At 44.7% G+C, this 17,408-nt stretch overlaps 2 protein-coding genes across 3 annotated transcripts in view; one reads left to right on the top strand and one right to left on the bottom strand.

Annotated features, from left to right (window-relative positions):
- The window catches only part of Pmel (premelanosome protein), a 40,994-nt gene that overhangs the window by 23,247 nt on the left and 339 nt on the right, over positions 1–17,408 (top strand). The window contains exons 3-12 of the mRNA XM_047548180.1: positions 6,715–6,828; positions 11,283–11,393; positions 11,548–11,694; positions 13,039–13,173; positions 13,673–13,834; positions 14,084–14,794; positions 16,020–16,136; positions 16,362–16,446; positions 16,550–16,755; positions 16,849–16,936. Coding sequence (XP_047404136.1) covers positions 6,753–6,828; positions 11,283–11,393; positions 11,548–11,694; positions 13,039–13,173; positions 13,673–13,834; positions 14,084–14,794; positions 16,020–16,136; positions 16,362–16,446; positions 16,550–16,755; positions 16,849–16,936 — 1,838 coding nt within the window. The 5' untranslated portion in view covers positions 6,715–6,752. The remainder of the gene's footprint in view (positions 1–6,714; positions 6,829–11,282; positions 11,394–11,547; positions 11,695–13,038; positions 13,174–13,672; positions 13,835–14,083; positions 14,795–16,019; positions 16,137–16,361; positions 16,447–16,549; positions 16,756–16,848; positions 16,937–17,408) is intronic.
- Cdk2 (cyclin dependent kinase 2) lies at positions 48–5,975 on the bottom strand. 2 transcript variants are annotated; one of them, XM_047548189.1, is made up of 8 exons: positions 5,644–5,975; positions 4,848–4,925; positions 4,622–4,742; positions 3,621–3,791; positions 3,044–3,145; positions 2,082–2,225; positions 1,578–1,781; positions 48–1,315 (listed from the first exon to the last, which is right to left on the bottom strand). In XM_047548189.1, exons 1-8 carry the CDS (start codon positions 5,757–5,759, stop codon positions 1,211–1,213), a joined length of 1,041 nt encoding a protein of 346 aa, XP_047404145.1. In that variant the 5' UTR covers positions 5,760–5,975; the 3' UTR covers positions 48–1,210. The 2 variants fall into 2 exon arrangements, with proteins under 2 accessions (XP_047404145.1, XP_047404146.1); XM_047548190.1 differs by lacking the exon at positions 2,082–2,225.

Here is a 17,408-nt window from a genome sequence, read left to right as displayed (position 1 = left end):
ACCATCCTTTAGGTAAATAATAAATGTTAAAGAGGAAGAAGATGAACTATAAAACTAGCAACTTTTTTTTTTTAATGAATTACAAACTAAATTACAAATAATGTTAATAGAGAAAGAGCACTCAAGGGTTGGGTGGGAGATGAGAAACAAAATCATAAAAAGAAAAAGTACTTTTTAAAATATTAAAATTACAAAACCCCAAGGTGCACATGGCAACAAATCCAGCCACTCTTGACCAAAAAAAAAAAAAAAAAAAAACCAAAAAAAACCTATAACCTGATATATAAATATAATTGTTCATCCTTCTTTGTAAGAAATAATTTTTCCCAATGCCCTCACTCAGGTACAACCCTGAAAAAGTACCAGCATTCTCCAAATGATATCTAAATCCTAACTTCACTCTTATGGGGCAAGAGACAACTTCCAGAGGAAGATGGGAGCAGAGATCCCTGGCAAGAACTAAAATCATAAAAGGAAAAGAGAAATTCAAACATCTCACCTGCCTCATAAGGCCATAATGAAGCCACAGGTCAGAATGAAGCATAATCCCTGTCCACTGTGCCTCCCAGACTCCTCTTTGCCCATAGGAGGGACAGACAAGGGGTCTATAGGCAATCTTTTCTTCTGCTTCCCCAATGGGGCTCTGTCTTGAGTTTCCCCAGCCTGTTAGGTGAGATGAAACACTAAAACTAGGTTGTAAACTGATTGGATCTATTTTTTAACCTAATTCTTTAAAACAGATCCTTCCCCATGGTTTTGTTTTGTTTGGTTCTCAAACATTCCAAGTCTGTCCCCTGCTATCAGCTGGCCTTTACAAAAACAGTGGCAGCAGGAGATTTGGGGTCACTGGTCATCCCAAATACAGGGAATAACTATGGGGCATTCAGCAATTGGAATGGCAAACCCAATGTGGGGAAGAGAACAGCCAGTCAATTTTGTTTTGAAAACCAGCAATGACTAAAAAGAGGGAGGAAGGGTGGTAGAAGCTGAGTTAAGTGCATCTAATACTGAAACTTCTTTACATTTTCACCTGTTCCTCCTCTCTAGCCCTGTATGCCCAGAGCAGGTTGGATGAGAGGGGAAGGCAAGTGTTAAGGCACCCAGAAAAGATCAGAGGGCCCACCTGAGTCCAAATAGCCCAGAGTCAAGCCAGGTCAAACCCACACTGGAGGAGAGAGTGAGACTTGGGGTGAGGACTTGGAGAAGAACATCAGAGTCGAAGGTGGGGTACTGGCTTGGTCACATCTTGGAAGAATGGGTGAGCCAGAGCTGCTTTTGCTGAAATTCGCTTGTTGGGGTCGTAGTGCAGCATTTGCTGGAAGGAAAGATGTATGCTGACTTCAGTGATGTGACACTAGACTAAGTGGGCAGCAATGTGTTCTTAGAAATCAGGAAACCAGACTATTTTACCCAGGTTCTCATTTCCCTCCTCCCATATATGAACTAGCATGCTGACTTAGGGAAGTAAGGACTAAGGAAATGCTGAGGCCCAGGATGTCAGCCTTCCTTCATCCTGGAACAGCCCTTTCCTGAGGAAATGAATGAGGGGGTAACAGGTGTCCACTCCCCATTCTTACCGATAACAAGCTTCGTCCATCTTCATCCAGGGGAGGCACAACTTTGCTAAAATCTTGCCGGGCCCATTTGGGGAAACTAGGTTTATAATCAGGCATAGAAGTAACTCCTGGCCAAACCACCTCATCTGGAGTCCCCAGAGTCCGAAAAATCCGGAAGAGCTGGTCAATCTCAGAATCTCCGGGGAATAGGGCCCGACGAGTCACCTGAAAATGGGAAAAGAGGAAAGGCCAAGACCCACAATGACGTCAGTACAGAACCCCTGTACAAAGGAGGTTCCCACAGGCAGTAGAAGGTCAGCAGGGCCCCATGACTCCCTCCCCAGGGCCTTTCATGGGGTCGGTCACACAGAGCCTGAGACAATGAAGTCCCTTCATCTGTCTCCTTGCCCCCTCCTTCCTTCCCCCAACCATGCCTTTGCAGATCCCCAAGGCTGGGTGGGGCTGGGAGGGGGTGAATGTCTGGGGTGCCACTGACGTGTAGCAAAGGGATCCCAAGCCACTCACGGGGTGTGGGGTAGACACTGCGGTCATCCCCCCTCCTTGTGATGCAGCCACTTCTAGATAGGAGCACAGCGGGCAGAGACTGTGTCTTCCATTTCTTCTGTGTTCCCCACAGCACTTAGCATGGTGCTGGGTACACACTAGGTGCTTAACAAATATTTGTTGATGAATTGAGAGAGGAATATGGGCAATTGTAAGGTAATGCACTGGGGGATAAATGCACATTATATATATATAATAATATATGTTTATTTATTTATTTAATTTATTCATATATGTATAGATAGGCTAATGGTCTCCAAGCCACCAGTTTCAACTCAGATAAAGGATCACAAAACGTATTGCTGATTTGAAGATTCAGCTTACTCCACTGTTGTATTAAAGGGAATGGGAGAGCCCATGTAAGGCTGGGCCTCAAGGATCCTTCAATCTGAAAAGCCAGAGGTTGAGGGGGGGACATGATTGAAGTCTGTAATTTAAATGAAGGGTGTAGATAAATACAGTTGGCTTCACTACCTTCTTGGCACCCTACAACAAGGTATACAGGGCAGGCATGGTGGCACATGCCTGTAATCCCAGCTACTCTGGAGGCCGTGGCAGGAGGATCACAAGTTTGAGGCCTGCCTCAGCAACAAAGTATACAAGCCAAATGAAGGAGGCACTAAATGAAACTCATTCTTCCAAATATATGCAGAATAAAGCTAAAACAGGCTAATACCTACAGAAATATTTAGCTACTTCAGTGATAAGAGATGTATATTAGATACAAAGAAAGTCTGTCAGAGGACATTCTAACATTATAGTTGATATCAAGGGCAACAGTCCTATCTCCCCAAACTCTGCCTCTGGTGCTGCTCTGGAAAACCCTGTGGCAAAAGGGCCATGGTTTTGAGCCAGGAAATAATTCTGTTGTTTTTGCATGTGGGGAGGAGTAGGTTGGGTGAAACTTGGGTAAGCCTCCATACCATCTCAGCAAAGATACAGCCCAGGCTCCAGATGTCCACAGCTGTGGAGTAGTATTTGCATCCCAGAAGGATTTCCGGTGCCCGATACCATAGGGTTACCACCTAGGGGACAAGAATATGAAGGAGAGAGATGGTTTATGGGGCACAGAGATTCCCACATCTTAACTACTCACCAAAATTCTGCTCTCAGCCTCTACGTAGCTTCCTTCCCTCCTTTTGATTTCCTCTAATAGAAATGACTACACACGACTTCTTAGCCTAGAGTTAGCTTAGTCCCACGACTCTAGGAACCATATTTTCTGAACCCCTATTTGAGACCTTCCTGAAAAACTCCAGACAAATGGTCATAATTTTAATGGTGTGCCATCCAACTGTCTTGGCTTGAAATCCAAGCCCAGTTAGCCTCAAATTATGAGGCTAATACTAAAGACCTGTGTATACCCAAACACCACTTAGTTGTCAGAGATTCTTTCCATCTACCAACAGAGAAATTGTTTGCCACATATTTTTAGTACCTTTTGAATGCCCTTGTTAATACTTCCTAGGATGCTCAAAGAAGAAAAGCATAGAGATTTACCTCGTGGGTATAAGTACGAACAGGGACTCCAAAGGCTCTGGCTAGTCCAAAGTCTGCTAGCTTGATGGCTCCCTCTGCATTGATAAGCAGATTCTGAGGTTTAAGGTCTCGGTGCAGAACGCGATGAGAATGGCAGAAAGCTAGGCCCTGGAGCAGCTGAAATAGATAGCTCTGAAAAAAGACATGAAGGATTGTGTTTCTCCATCACAATGAGCAGATCAGGGTTTGCTCTTTGCCCCCCAAACTCAAACTTTTACTATGTTAGATTATAACTGCATGTTTAAAAGCTATTGCTTCCATTATACTGTCAGTCCAGTGAGGATGAAGACCAGGTCTTATGCCAGGTGCTATGGCACATGCCTATAATCCCAGGGACTCTGGAGGCTAAGGCAGGAGGATCGGAAGTTCGAGGCCAGTCTCAGCAATTTAGTAAGACCCTAAGCAAGTTAGTGAAACCCTGTCTCAAAATAAAAATTAAACAGAGCTTGGATTGTAGCTCAATGGTAAGGAGCTCTGAGTTTAATTCCCAGTACTCAAAAAAAAAGGACAAGGTCTTATTCAGTTGTGGATCCCTTTCCATACCTTGTACCTAACACATTAAAGGTATTTAATAAATGTGTGTTGACTAAATGTTGTTAGATTGAAAGAAAGTAGCTCTGGGAGCAAAGAACCAAGGACTAAACAGGCAACAGAGATTCACTGGCTATTTTTTTTTCCACTAAACAGGTGGAAGGGCTTTTTGGAGGAATTTACCAACTCCCATTTATCTGAGTTTCATCTGACCTCTCACCTGAGCTTCTGAGTTGCCTCACTAGAGTTTCAACTTTGATTCTTCAGCCCAACCCTGGGGTTAATGAATATAATGAGCAGGGAAAAAGACACAAAAGAAAGGGGGTTGGGGGCAAACTGGGAAGGAGGCCAAGATAACAAATTATCACCCAGTCTGAATTGCCTACCTCTAGACCCCCAAAAACATTTGCACGATTGATGATGAGCATTACCTTGATTAGGGGAAGAGGAATGCCAGTAAGGGCAGAGGCATCCATGAATTTCTTGAGGTCTTGGTGTAAAAATTCAAAAACCAGGTAGAGTTTATTTTCTGTGTGGATGACATCCAGCAGCCTGTGGAAGAGAAGGTCTAGAAAATGGAGGTGCAGGAGAGAAATGCCCAGACTACCCAGAGAGAACTCATTCTCCTTCCCTGATCACCTCTCAGAACATACTTACTTGACAATATTAGGGTGGTTAAGTTCCTTGAGCAGAGAGATCTCACGGATGGCAGTACTAGGTACACCCTCAGTCTCACTTGGAGAGGTTGGAAAAGCAGAGATGGGAATATGGTTACAAATATTCCTTCTTCCCAGTCCAGTCATTCCTTTCCCCCAGGGAGACACCACCCCAGTATCCCCTTGGAAAGTCAAAGAGGAAGGGTAAAAAGGAGGTAATTCTTGGGTAGTCAGGGTGTGGCTTTCAGACAGACACATTAAGGTCATTATTTCCTCCTTTTCCAGGGGTAGGTAAGTAAAGCCTCCTGGTGAAGGTGAAGCAGAGAAAAATTGAGAGTTGCACCCAGTCTCCCGAGAGGCAGGCCAGCGAGGTTCAACTGCCATTCTTTTGAAAGAGAGAGAGAATTCTAAGATGAGGGTGGGGTTGGGGCAGTGAGGCGGGCTGCTCATTCACAAAGGTGTTCTTTACTGGTCCCCACATAACTCAAATCCATAGGAAGTCCTGGACTCAATCCCAGAGGCCTCCTTTCTATTCCCAAGTCTCCTTGGTTGCACTTTTGGGGACTTCAGCGGGCTCAGTATGGGAAGGAAGTTTTCCACGGATTCTACACTACCCTATACTCTGCCCAGGGGAACCCTCTACCACACCTACCCACCCCTTCACTTCAAAAGAAGTCCCTCCCTGCTACCTTCCGGTCCCTGGACGGCTACTCGCCTGTTGGGTGGGTGGGGGCGGGGATGGGGGGCACAGTCAGGGAGCTCCCTAGTTAGGAGTCCGGGTTACAGAGGCCACTCACGTGTCCAGGCGGATTTTCTTAAGCGCCACCACTTCTCCGGTCAACTTATTTTTGGCTTTGTACACAACTCCGTACGTGCCCTCTCCGATTTTTTCCACCTTTTGGAAGTTCTCCATGAAGCGCTAGCGAGTAGGGTAGCCCGGCCCTGGAGCGGGGGCCTGGGAACCCTGCAGAAAGCGGGCCCTGACTCTCGGAGGCCGAGGAGGGGAAAACAGAGCTCAGCACCGTGGCCCCAGGTCGGGATGGAACGCAACCTATGTCTGGCTCTTGTCAATTTGTCCAACTTGAAACAATGTTGCCGCCTCCCCCCACCAGTTCCCGACCGCCACCAGAGGCCCCTCCCCTCCTTCCCGCGTTTCCCTGGCTCCGCCCCCTGCCCTTCCAATTGGTGGACGTCAGAGGGACTGGGCGAGCCCAGCGCTCCTCGCGGTGAAAGACACCGCCCGGTGCAAGTTTGGTTCTGAGGGGCAAGGCAAGTTTCTTTCTGAGTGAGGCGGCTGGACTTCTTTTCCCAATCTCCTGCTCGAGTGTCCTGTGTCTCTAGTCTGTAGGAATTCCCTGATCTCTAAATCAGTACTTTCACCGCCTTTTAGGAAAATATGTATCGACCTAAAATTAAATTTCACTCGGCTCAGGGAGCCTACTCTGAAAAGCAGAAAGCCTGGAATCTTAAAGGACTCGTGAGCCTCAAAGGAGTTGTTGCCTCCGCCTCTCAGCCTACCCCGATACTCTCTGCTTTTGGATGCAAAGATTCTGTTTCAGTGCTTTTGAAGATTCTTGGTTTAACGCAACTTATTGATTCACTCTCTGAATTGCGTCGGGTGTGTGTTATGTAGTTGCCTGTCGGTCAACTCTTTCTCGGGTGATAGAGTGTGACAAGGTGAGAGTGACCCAATGAAACCAGAAACTGTCATTGAGTAGCCTGATGGGAAAGGAATGTCCAGGAACTCGGATCCCTTGTCAGTTCTGCCTCTCTCTAGTCCTTTCGCCCCTCCCACACCTCCCCTAGATGAACAGGAGGAAGGGCTATGCAAATCAGCTCCCTTTTCTTATATAGGGGTTTCTTTCCAGACCCCCCAGCACCTTTGGTTGCTGAAGGGAAGAACAGGATGGATGTGGTGTTGAGAAGGTGCTTTCTCCATTTGTGTGTGATAAGTGCTCTGCTGGCTGTGGGGGCCACAGAAGGTGAGTGTGGGTGTATGGATAGGAGGTGTTAATTAGGGATTGAACACCTGTTCTGGTTTTCCCCCTCCTAATGTGAGATGCTAATAATATTTCAGGCTTTTCCCACCTGTTTGATTTAGTGAGGATATGGGAACCTGGCTCCTTCCCTACATGGAAAATTGGGATTGAGCATGAAAAAAATGTCTGCTTGGAGGGGAAAAAGAATAGTGGCTCTTTGTGGTGCTAAGTTTGAGGACCCCCTGGGCAATAAGCTGGAGCTGGGACTCCACAAGGGTGAAGAGATTCTTTTAGGTAAAGCCTCAGGTACTTGGGGGTAGAGGATATAAAATGGGGAATGAGAAAATGTGTTGTTGGATAAGAAGTATAAAGAGGTGCTACAATCCCCCCGTTGGGGAGGTAATGGGTGAACACAGCTTAGTTAGACCTTTTGTTCAGGGACTGGGAGAGACAGGCAGAGGGGGGTCTCAGCTGAGCATCACATGAAAGGGCTCTGGGGGATTGGGTCCTCGTGACAGGAGCAAGGGGTGGTGATGGTGTTGGTAGTGAGAGGGTCTGGAATGTCCCGTGCTGCTCTGAGGAGGGAGGGTTGGAAGTGGAGAAAGAATGGAGCATCTCATGACTTCTCTTGCTCTACTGGTGGGAAGCTCAATGAAATGATTCCAGATCATCCCCCAGCAGAGTCATCTAGGTTTCCAGTGTACATGAGAAATGGGGTGAGGTAGAGTGCTTGCTTCACATGCATAAGGTCCTGGGTTCAATCCCAGCACCACCGGGGGAAAAAAAAAAAGGACTTTTACTAAAAATAAAATAAAATAAAATAAAAAGACAAATGGGATGAAGAACCAGGCAAGGAGCCAGGCATGGGGGCACACGCCTGTAATTCCAGCAATTCAGAAGACTAAGGCAGGAGTTCCTAAATTCAAAACCTGCCTCAGCAATTTAGGGAGGCCTTAAACAACTTAGGGAGACCTTGTTTCAAAAATAAAAATAAAAATAAAAGGGACTAGGGATATGACTCAGGGGTTAAGCACCCCTGGGTTCAATCCCAAGTACCAAAAAAGAAAGAAATGAGGTGAGGATAAACCAGGTGTGGTGGTGCATGCTATAATCCCAGCTACTTGAGAGGCTGAGACAGGAAAAGAGCAATTTTGAAACCAGCCTCGACAGCTTAGTGGGACTCTGTCTCAAAATGAAATAAAGCCCTTCCTTTTGGCGGGAATCGCCATCTTCCAGTAATTCGCCAAAATGACGAACACAAAGAGAAAGAGGGAAGGAACCCGATAAATGCGCTTTAGGCCTTTTAGAAAACATGGAGGGCTGGGGTTGTGGCTCAGTGGTAGAGCGCTCACCTAACATGCGTGAGGCACTGGGTTCCATCCTCAGCACCACATAAAAATAAAGGTATTGTGTCCACCTAAAACAAAATATTAAGAAAGAAAACATGGAGTTGTTCCTTTGGCCACATATATGCGAATCTACAAGGAGGGTGATATTGTACGGGAATGGGTACTGTTCAAAACGGAATGCCCCACAAATGTTAACATGGCAAAACTGAGAGATCTACAGTGTTACCCAGCATGCTGTTGGCATTCTTGTGAATAAGCAAGTTAAGTGCAAGATTCTTGCCAAGAAAATTAATGTGCGTATTGAGCATATTAAGTACTCTAAGAGCGAGACAGTTTTCTGAAACGGGTGAAGGAAAATGATCAGGAAAAAGAAGGAAGCCAAAGAGAAAGGTACCTGGCTTCAGCTGAATCGCCAACCAGCTCCACCCAGAGAAACACATTTTGTGAGAACAAATGGAAAGGAGCCTGAGCTGCTGGAACCTATTCTCTATGAATTCATGCATAATAATTATTTTTTAAAAAATGATTTTCTTAATTGAAAAAAAAAAAGAAAAAAAAGATCTGGGAAGGACTGAGGTTGTGGCTCAGTGGTAGAGCACTTGCCTAGCACATATGAGGCCCTGGGTTCCACCATCCTCAACACCACATAAAAATAAAATTAAAAAGGTATCGTATCCACCCAACTAAACAAATTAAAAAAAAAAAAAAAAAAAGAACTGGGGATATAGATCGGTGGTAAAGCTCTGGGTTCCAGAAAAGGAAAAAAGAAAAAAAGAAAAAGAAAAGAAATGGAGGGTAGTTTCTGCTATGCTGAAATATATAAATCATACCCCAACCTTTCTCTTTCTAGATCCCAATTCTCACAGACTTCTAGGAAGTTCTCCTTGATTGACTTCCCCCATTTGTGCTGCAGTTTCAATTCTTTTTCTTTTACTGTGTTTCTTAATATTTTCTGAAAACATTCTGTTCACACCCATCCATCTGAGGCTCTTAAAGGATCATGCTTACATATTGAATCTTGATTTTTTAAATCATAAGAATGGGCTGGGGTCTTTTATGCAAGAACACTCCAGATATGTTACTAGATGTGATTGATTTTAACAAATTCCATTAGATTTGTATCAACAAGTTACGTGTTCTATTCATAGTCTTTTGTGAATCATTGCCTTTTTGCATTAAAAAATGGCCTATTTTGAGCCTTTGGAAAGGTACATTCCTGTTTTTGTGACAAAAGAAAAATTTCAACCTGTCCCAAAAGGACAAATGACTCTCAGAAGTATGTTTCCTTTTAGTGTGAGTTACCATTACTGTACTTGTTTATTTAAAGGTGAACATTTAGTGTTCAGTGCAGTTTTCAATAAAAAGTAACTAAAATTTCAAAAAAAATTTAAAAAGAATGGGCTGGGTGTGGAACTCAGCAGAACTTGTGCTTAGCATGTGAAAAGTTCTGGGTTCAATACCCAGTCCCTGCCTCCTCACCAAAAAAAAAAAAAAAAAAAAAAAAAAAAAAACAAGAAAATCATGAAATTTTATATGGACTGCTATTTATCTGATAGGTTTATCCTAGTGTGAAAGGGCATTGTGCTTACACAGGAAAATATTCATATTTTTTAAAGTCTATAGGGTTAATATAACCCTGAGAGTTGCTTTTAAATATTGTAGCCTAAAACAAAAATAATAATGAAGCTGGGCACAATAGCTCCTGCCTGAAATCTTCACAGCTCTGGAGGCTGAGGCAGGAGGATCTCAAGTTCAAAGCCAGTTTCGGCAACCTAGTGAGGCCCTAAAGCAATTAAGTGAGACCTTGTCTTTAAATAAAATATTAAAAGGACTGGAAGTCTGGCTCAGTAGTTAAGCGCCCCTGGGTTCAATCCCTAGTACCAAAAACAAAACAATAAGGATAAGACAAATATGGCAAAATGTTGATAGCTGTTGAATCTAGGTGAGGGTATATGGAGATCCAACATATCCTTTGTTTTTCTCTCAGACCTCTCTCTTAGTCAGTTATAATAATTTTGCTGCTCTGTCCCTACCCTGAACTTCTGACTACTTCTTATCCATTCTCTGCTTGCTATAGTGATCTTTCTAAAATACTAAGGCAATTGTGTTTTAAAAGTTTTCGAAGCTTCATATGAAAATTATGGTTTTTCAATTTTGATCCTAGTTCCAGTTTTGACACTCTGTCTCAATGAAGTTGACTCTGAAAGGTTACCTCCTTTCCTGAGTTAACTGATGATTTGAAACTTGGTTTTCTTTTTATTGTATATCCCCAAAGTTGAACCACAACTGCATTTTTGTATTCAAAAATGGAATATATTTCAAACCAGAGTTGTCACGTAGTATAATATTTTAATTATAATATAAAAATTATAATAAATTCTTTATTAAAAAAAAGTTTTTGAAGGGTTGCCAGGCATGGGTGGTGCATGCCTGTAATCTGTAATCCCAGCAACTCAGGAGACTGAGGCAGGAGGATCACAAACTCGAGGCCAACTTCTGTAAGTTAGCGAGGCCTTAACCAACTTAGAGAGACCCTGTCTCAAAATAAAAATAAATAATAAAAAGTAAAAGCTTTAAAGGGTAAATTTTATGGTACATGATTAAATCTCAATTTAAAAAAAATTCCTTCAAAATTGGCCTTCCTGCAGGATAAAGGCTAAATCCTTGACACTCAAAGGCCCCACCCCACCTTCTAAGTCATAGTGTGCAATGACACAATGCTAGTAGTCCCCTGACATGCTACGTGCCTCCATGCCTCTGTGCATTTGCTCATGATAGTCCTGGGGCAACTTCTCATAGAAGTCCTCCCCAATCTGCTCTTGTGAAATTAGCCTGTTTAGTTTCTCATTTTGTTATGTATATTATGGCACATATTAAACAATGTCTTGAATTATAATAATACGTGTATATGCTCCTTTCTTATACTCAACCTTGAATCTCTTCAGAGACTTATCTTATTCTTCTTAAGTCTTTTGTGCCTTAAATAGCACTTAATATGTGGTGGGTATTCAGTAAATTAAAATGCCTTTGAATATGAGAATGAGTGGAGTGACCCTTGAAAAGGGACTGATTGAGGATCCTAGAGTCCTCGTGGCACATTCCTTTCAGGACCCAGAGACCAGGACTGGCTTGGAGTCTTGAGGCAACTCAGAACTAAAGCCTGGAACAGGCAGCTGTATCCAGAGTGGACAGAAGTCCAGAGGCCTGACTGCTGGAGAGGTGGGAAATTGAAAGTTCTGGGGAGATTATGGTGGGAATATGATGGGGAGGAAAGCAAGAACTGGGTTGAATGCAGCTTGGGAAGACAGGAAGGGGAAAGATAAATGGGGAGGGGAAGCCAAGGAGTCCACACTAATGCAACTTCTCTTCCCAGGTGGTCAAGTGTCCCTGGAGGTCAGTAATGATGGGCCTACACTGATTGGTGCAAATACCTCCTTCTCTATTGCCCTGCGCTTCCCTGAAAGCCAAAAGGTACTGCCAGATGGGCAGGTTATCTGGGCCAATACCACCATCATCAATGGTAAGTACAACCCTACTTCAAAGCCTTATTCCTAGGGCTCAGATTCCTTGGTGTCCCCAGTGAGCCCCAGGAATATTCCATTCCCCCCTCTAATATTTATTTACTTAATTTATTCAGTGGGGTTCTGGGAATTGAGCCTAGGACCACTCTACCTCTGAGCTACATCCCCAGCCATTTTATTTTATTTTACTTTATTTTATTTTATGACAGGGTCTTCGCCGCTAAATTGTCCAGGCTGGCCTTGAACTTGTGATCCTCCTGCCTCAGTCTCTAAGCCTCTGGAATTATAGATGTGCACCACTGCTCCCAGCCTCCCTATATTTTTTAAACAAATTATATATGTGATACAAATTCATTGTAATAGTATTAGAAAACATGCATAAAGCAGAAAGTAAAGAAAATGATAGTTCTCAAACTGAGGGACAGCAGAATCCAGAAGTTGGGCAGATCTAGATTTAAATTTGTCACTAGTATGTATCCTGGACTAGTAACTTAACTGTTTTGTGCTTCCATTTCCTCATCCACATAATGGGGGTAGTACCTTCCCTGAAAGGTTGTTATAAGGATAAAAATGTGATATTCTACAAAGTACTCAGCATTGGGCTACTCTAGCCTATAGGAAAGGCTCAATAAATGTTAGCTGATTCTGTTATTTTTTATTTCACTAATCTGAGAAAACCATCATAAACATTTTGATAGATGGCCTTCCATTTTCTCTCTCTCTCTCTCTCTCTCTCTGGTTTTTTTTTTTTTTTTTTTTTTTTTTTTTGGTACAAGGGATTGAACCCAGGGATGCTTAATCACTGAGCCAAATCCCGAGCCCTTTTTTGTAATTTATTTACAGACAGGGTCTCACAGAGTTCTTAGGGCCTAACTAAGTTGTTGTTGAGGTTGGCTTTGAACTTGAGATCCTCCTGTCTCAGCCTCCCGAGCTGCTGTGATTATAGGCATACAGCACCATGCCCAGCCCAGTCTTTCTCGTATATGTATGTATATAAGTAAATATTAAATTGGAGTGTCCACATACCCCCGGCCCCAACTACAACCCCAAATGGGTTATACAATAGAGATTGTACTTTCTATCTAGTATTACTAGAGTCCCTGTCTGATGCCGTAGGAGCTATTTTAAGGGTTTTGATGTATACAGCAGAATGCTAGGGCTAGTGGCACATGCCTGAAATCCTGGGGACTCCAGAAGCCAAGACAGGAGGCTTGCAAGTTCAAGGCCAGCCTGGACAACTAAGTAAGACCCTGCCTCAAAATTAAAACTAAAAAGGACTGGTAGTAAGGTGCCCCTGGGTTCAATCCCCAGTGCTGAAAAAGTTGATTGTATTTAACTTTCAGGGAGTCAGGTGTGGGGAGGAGAACCAGTGTACCCCCAGGAACCTGATGATGCCTGCATCTTCCCTGATGGTGGACCCTGCCCATCTGGCCCTTCGTCTCAAAGAAGAAGATTTGTTTATGTCTGGAAGACCTGGGGTGAGAGTCTCCCTTCTCTGACCTGTCTCTATGTACCTATATTTACTTCTTCTTACTTGTTGTTCACCTTTCTTTTTGGCCCCATCCCTTAACTTCTGTGATTTCCCCTAATCCTCATTTTCCCCTCTCTTTCCTCATTCATAGCACCTAACTCCCTTTCAGCTCTTTTTCTTGGGGCTGGGGGTGGGGCTGGGGATCAAACCCAGGCCTTGTACACACCTCGTACTGTTGAGCTATAGCCCCAGCCAACTCTGGCAACACTTTCCCAATTGTAAAGTCCTACTCCATGGGATGCCCCCCTCCACACCCACACCCATGCACACACACATGCGAACCCCTTCTTTTCCCCACTGTGTCACAGCCTTCCCAACACTCTTTGAAATGATCATCCTTAATATACTTCCTCATCTCCTTTCTCTGGTGTTCTTTTTCATATCCTGCTCCAATTCCTTCTGACCAGTAGCCTCCCCGTTTCTGATTTTCTTTTCAAAAACCTCAGGCCAATACTGGCAAGTTCTGGGGGGTCCAGTGTCCAGGCTGAGCATTGGGACAGGACAGGCAATGCTGGGCACACACACCATGGAAGTGACTGTCTACCATCACCGGGGATCCCAGAGCTACGTGCCCCTTGCTCGCTCCAGCTCAGCCTTCACCATTACTGGTAAGGAATTGGCAAGGCCAGTCATAAGGCAGGAGAAGATGGAGAAGCTTGGGCGGACTATAGGGAGAGGGGAAATGGTATGCTACCTTCAAGGGGTAGGGCCAGGAAGACCTTGGCAGAGGAGTTGGCAGTGGGGCTTAGAGCCAGTGAATTGCCAGGTGACTACCAGCTTCTGGTTAGAGGGTACGGCTGTGAAAAGAGAAGCTCTGACGCAGGTCTGGTTCTCACCTTTTCTGGCTCCAATCCCAGACCAGGTACCTTTCTCCGTGAGCGTGTCCCAGCTGCAAGCCTTGGATGGAGGGAACAAACACTTCCTGAGAAAGCAACCTCTGACCTTTGCTCTTCAACTCCATGACCCCAGTGGCTATTTAAAGGGGGCTGACCTCTCTTACACCTGGGACTTTGGAGATGGTACTGGGACTCTGATCTCTCGGGCACTTGTGGTCACTCATACTTACCTGGAGTCGGGCCCTATCACTGCTCAGGTGGTGCTGCAGGCTGCAATTCCTCTTACCTCCTGTGGATTTTCCCCAGTTCCAGGCACCACAGATGGTCATATGCCAACTGCAGAGGTTCCTGGCACCACCGTTGGGCAAGTGCCTACTACAGAAGTTATAGGTACTACACCCAATCAGGTGCCAACTACAGAACCATCTGGAACCACAGCTGTGCAGGTGCAAACCACAGAAGTCATAAATACTGCATCTGTGCAAATGCCAACTGCAGAGGGAACAGGTACTACACTGCAGCAGCTACCAACCTCAGAGGTCATAGATACCACACTTGCAGAGTTGTCAACTACAGAGGTTACAGGTACTACACCTGCAGAGATGTCAACTGCAGAGCCCTCTGCACAGGTAACAACTGCAGAGATGGTGGAGACCACAGCTGGAAAGATACCCACCCCTGAGCCTGAGGGTTTGGATACTAGCCCATTCATGCCTACAGAAGGTATTACAGGTAAGAGGAACAATGTGGGGCTGAGGTTGTGCTCAGTGGTAGAGTACTTGCCTAGCATGTGTGAGGCCCTGGGTTCAATCCTCAGCACCACATAAAAAGATAAATAAATAAAAATAAGGGCTGGGGTTGTGGCTCAGTGGTAGAGTACTTGCTTAGTACATGTGGGGCACTGAGTTCCATCCTCAGCACTATATTAAAAAAAAAATAAAAATAAAGTTACATCCATCTACAACTAAAAAATATTTTAAAAAATAAAAGATATTGTGTCCATCTACAACACACATGTACAGAGAGAGAGAGCGTCCCAGTGTGCATGAGGTTCATTGAGAAGTGATATTTCACACTTCTTTACTCTGAAAGTCTCACCCAGGACCCAGATATTATACAATCCTTTGTTTAGCACTATGGTCTCCTCAGAGCTCTTACCACTCTAAAGCCCTCAAACCTCTCTTGATGACATGCAAGAGATTTGGAGTTCAGTAAACTGGGATCTTTCCCAGTATATGTGAGAGCTGTTGCTTCTCTACCCCTGAGGAGAACAGCTGGGAAGGCCAGAGAACAGACTGTGATCATTTATATATTTATATCACATTTTATGTTCAAGCATAAATGCACAGAATTTCTCAGATTCCAAGATTCTGATCCTCCTATTTTGCACTTCTAGATTATTGTCCCAAAGTGAAAATAGGAGGAATGAGATAGTGATGCTTAAATGAGCTAAATCAAGTATCTAGCCTAGGACCTGGCACAATGTGGGGTATGATAGACATTTGGGAGACTTTCCAAAAACTCCTAACTCTTGCCTTTAATGGTGCAACTCTAAAGCAGTAATTTTCTTCTTCTGGGCTTCATTTTCCTTACCTATAAAATGATATTTCTGCCCAGCACAGTGGTGCACGCCTGTAATCCCAACAGCTTGGGAGACTGAGGCAGGAGGATTGCAAGTTCAAAGCCAGCCTCAGCAACAGCAAGATACTAAGCAACTCAGTGAGACCCTGTCTCTAAAAATAGGGCTGGGGATGTGGCTCAGTGGTTGAGTGCCGCTGAGTTCAATCCCCAGTACGCCCCACCAATAAAAATGATATTTCTCAGATCTTGTCTGACTCTAAGCCAGTAACTTCAGGATTCAGTAGCTCTACCTGCGAAAATATCTGCTTGGCCTCTTCCTCCAAGTGAGTCATCTCATCTGTCTCTTGACTTTGCCTCCTCAATCCTCTCCTGTCAGGGTCCCTGAGCCCTCTGCTGGATGGCACAGACACCTTAATGCTGGTGAAGAGACAAGTCCCCTTGGATTGTGTTCTATATCGATATGGTTCCTTTTCCCTCACCCTGGATATTGTCCGTGAGTGTTGCCTACACTGGGGCTGATGAAGGGAGACATATACTGCCCAGGAACATCCAGTGGGAGCATATCTTGGGAGGAATTACTTACCCAGACAGAAGGAATACCCAAGTGACAGGATCCTCCTTTGAAGACATAGGGATGGGATTGGGATAGTAGCCCTATGACTTTCTTCTCTATGGACCTGCTGAAGGAATCCCAACTTATAACCTTGCAATTCTGCAGAGGGCATTGAGAATGCTGAAATCCTGCAGGCTGTGCCATCCAGTGAGGGGGGCGCATTTGAGCTGACTGTGTCCTGCCAAGGCGGGTGAGTGTTCTACTGATTGCTCTGATAACTCTTGGGTTGACCATTGATCTCTGGAGTCATGTCCCTTCCGAGATCCTCTGATGCAAGGTGATCCCTCTTCCAGGCTGCCCAAGGAAGCGTGTATGGATATTTCATCACCAGGGTGCCAGCCTCCAGCCCAGCGGCTATGCCAGCCTGTACCACCAAGCCCAGCCTGTCAGCTGGTTCTGTACCAGGTACTAACAGGTGGCTCAGGGACCTACTGTCTCAATGTGTCCTTGGCTGATTCCAACAGCCTGGCAGTGGCCAGCACCCAGCTTGTCATGCCTGGTAGGTATTTAAGGTAGGCTGAAGGGGAGTGGGGAGAGGCCAGAGGGAGGGAGAAGTCACTGTATGAAGCAGTGCCTGGGATTCTGTTCACAGGTCAAGAAGCAGGCCTTGGGCAGGCTCCCCTGCTTGTGGGTATCTTGTTGGTGTTGATGGCTGTGGTCCTTGCATCTCTAATATATAGGTGAGAACCCCATCATCCAGGCCAGACCCCCAATCCTTTGTTACTACCACTTCCTCTTCCTTAAGGGGAGAAGGAACTACCATTCCCTTTAAGGAAGCATGGTGTTAGAAAGACCTGGGCTGCAGTCTTTCTTGTGGGATCTTGGGAAAGCAGCTTAAACTTTCTGAGCCTCTGAGATGTAGGAAAACTAATACCTTCCCTGTGGAACTGTTGTCAGGATTAGAAACAATGTGAATAAACCACCTGGTGCTGAAGCAAGAGTGCATCAATTGAGGACATTGATAACTGTTGTTAATATTCTATGTGGGGCAACTGAGGTGAAATGACTTCTCCACTTCTGAGAGGGGCAGAAGGCCTGGGGTACTAAGATTCTCAAAGAAGGGAAGTTTATAGGGCTAAGAGATAATGGATAGAGGTTACTATAGAAATAAGAGAAGATGAATCCTGGAGGTAAGGAGAAGGGAAAGGGACT

Source organism: Sciurus carolinensis, chromosome 4 (genome assembly GCF_902686445.1).
Source record: "Sciurus carolinensis chromosome 4, mSciCar1.2, whole genome shotgun sequence".
Classification (NCBI taxonomy): domain Eukaryota; kingdom Metazoa; phylum Chordata; class Mammalia; order Rodentia; family Sciuridae; genus Sciurus; species Sciurus carolinensis.
This window is presented reverse-complemented; position numbering and strand designations above follow the sequence as displayed.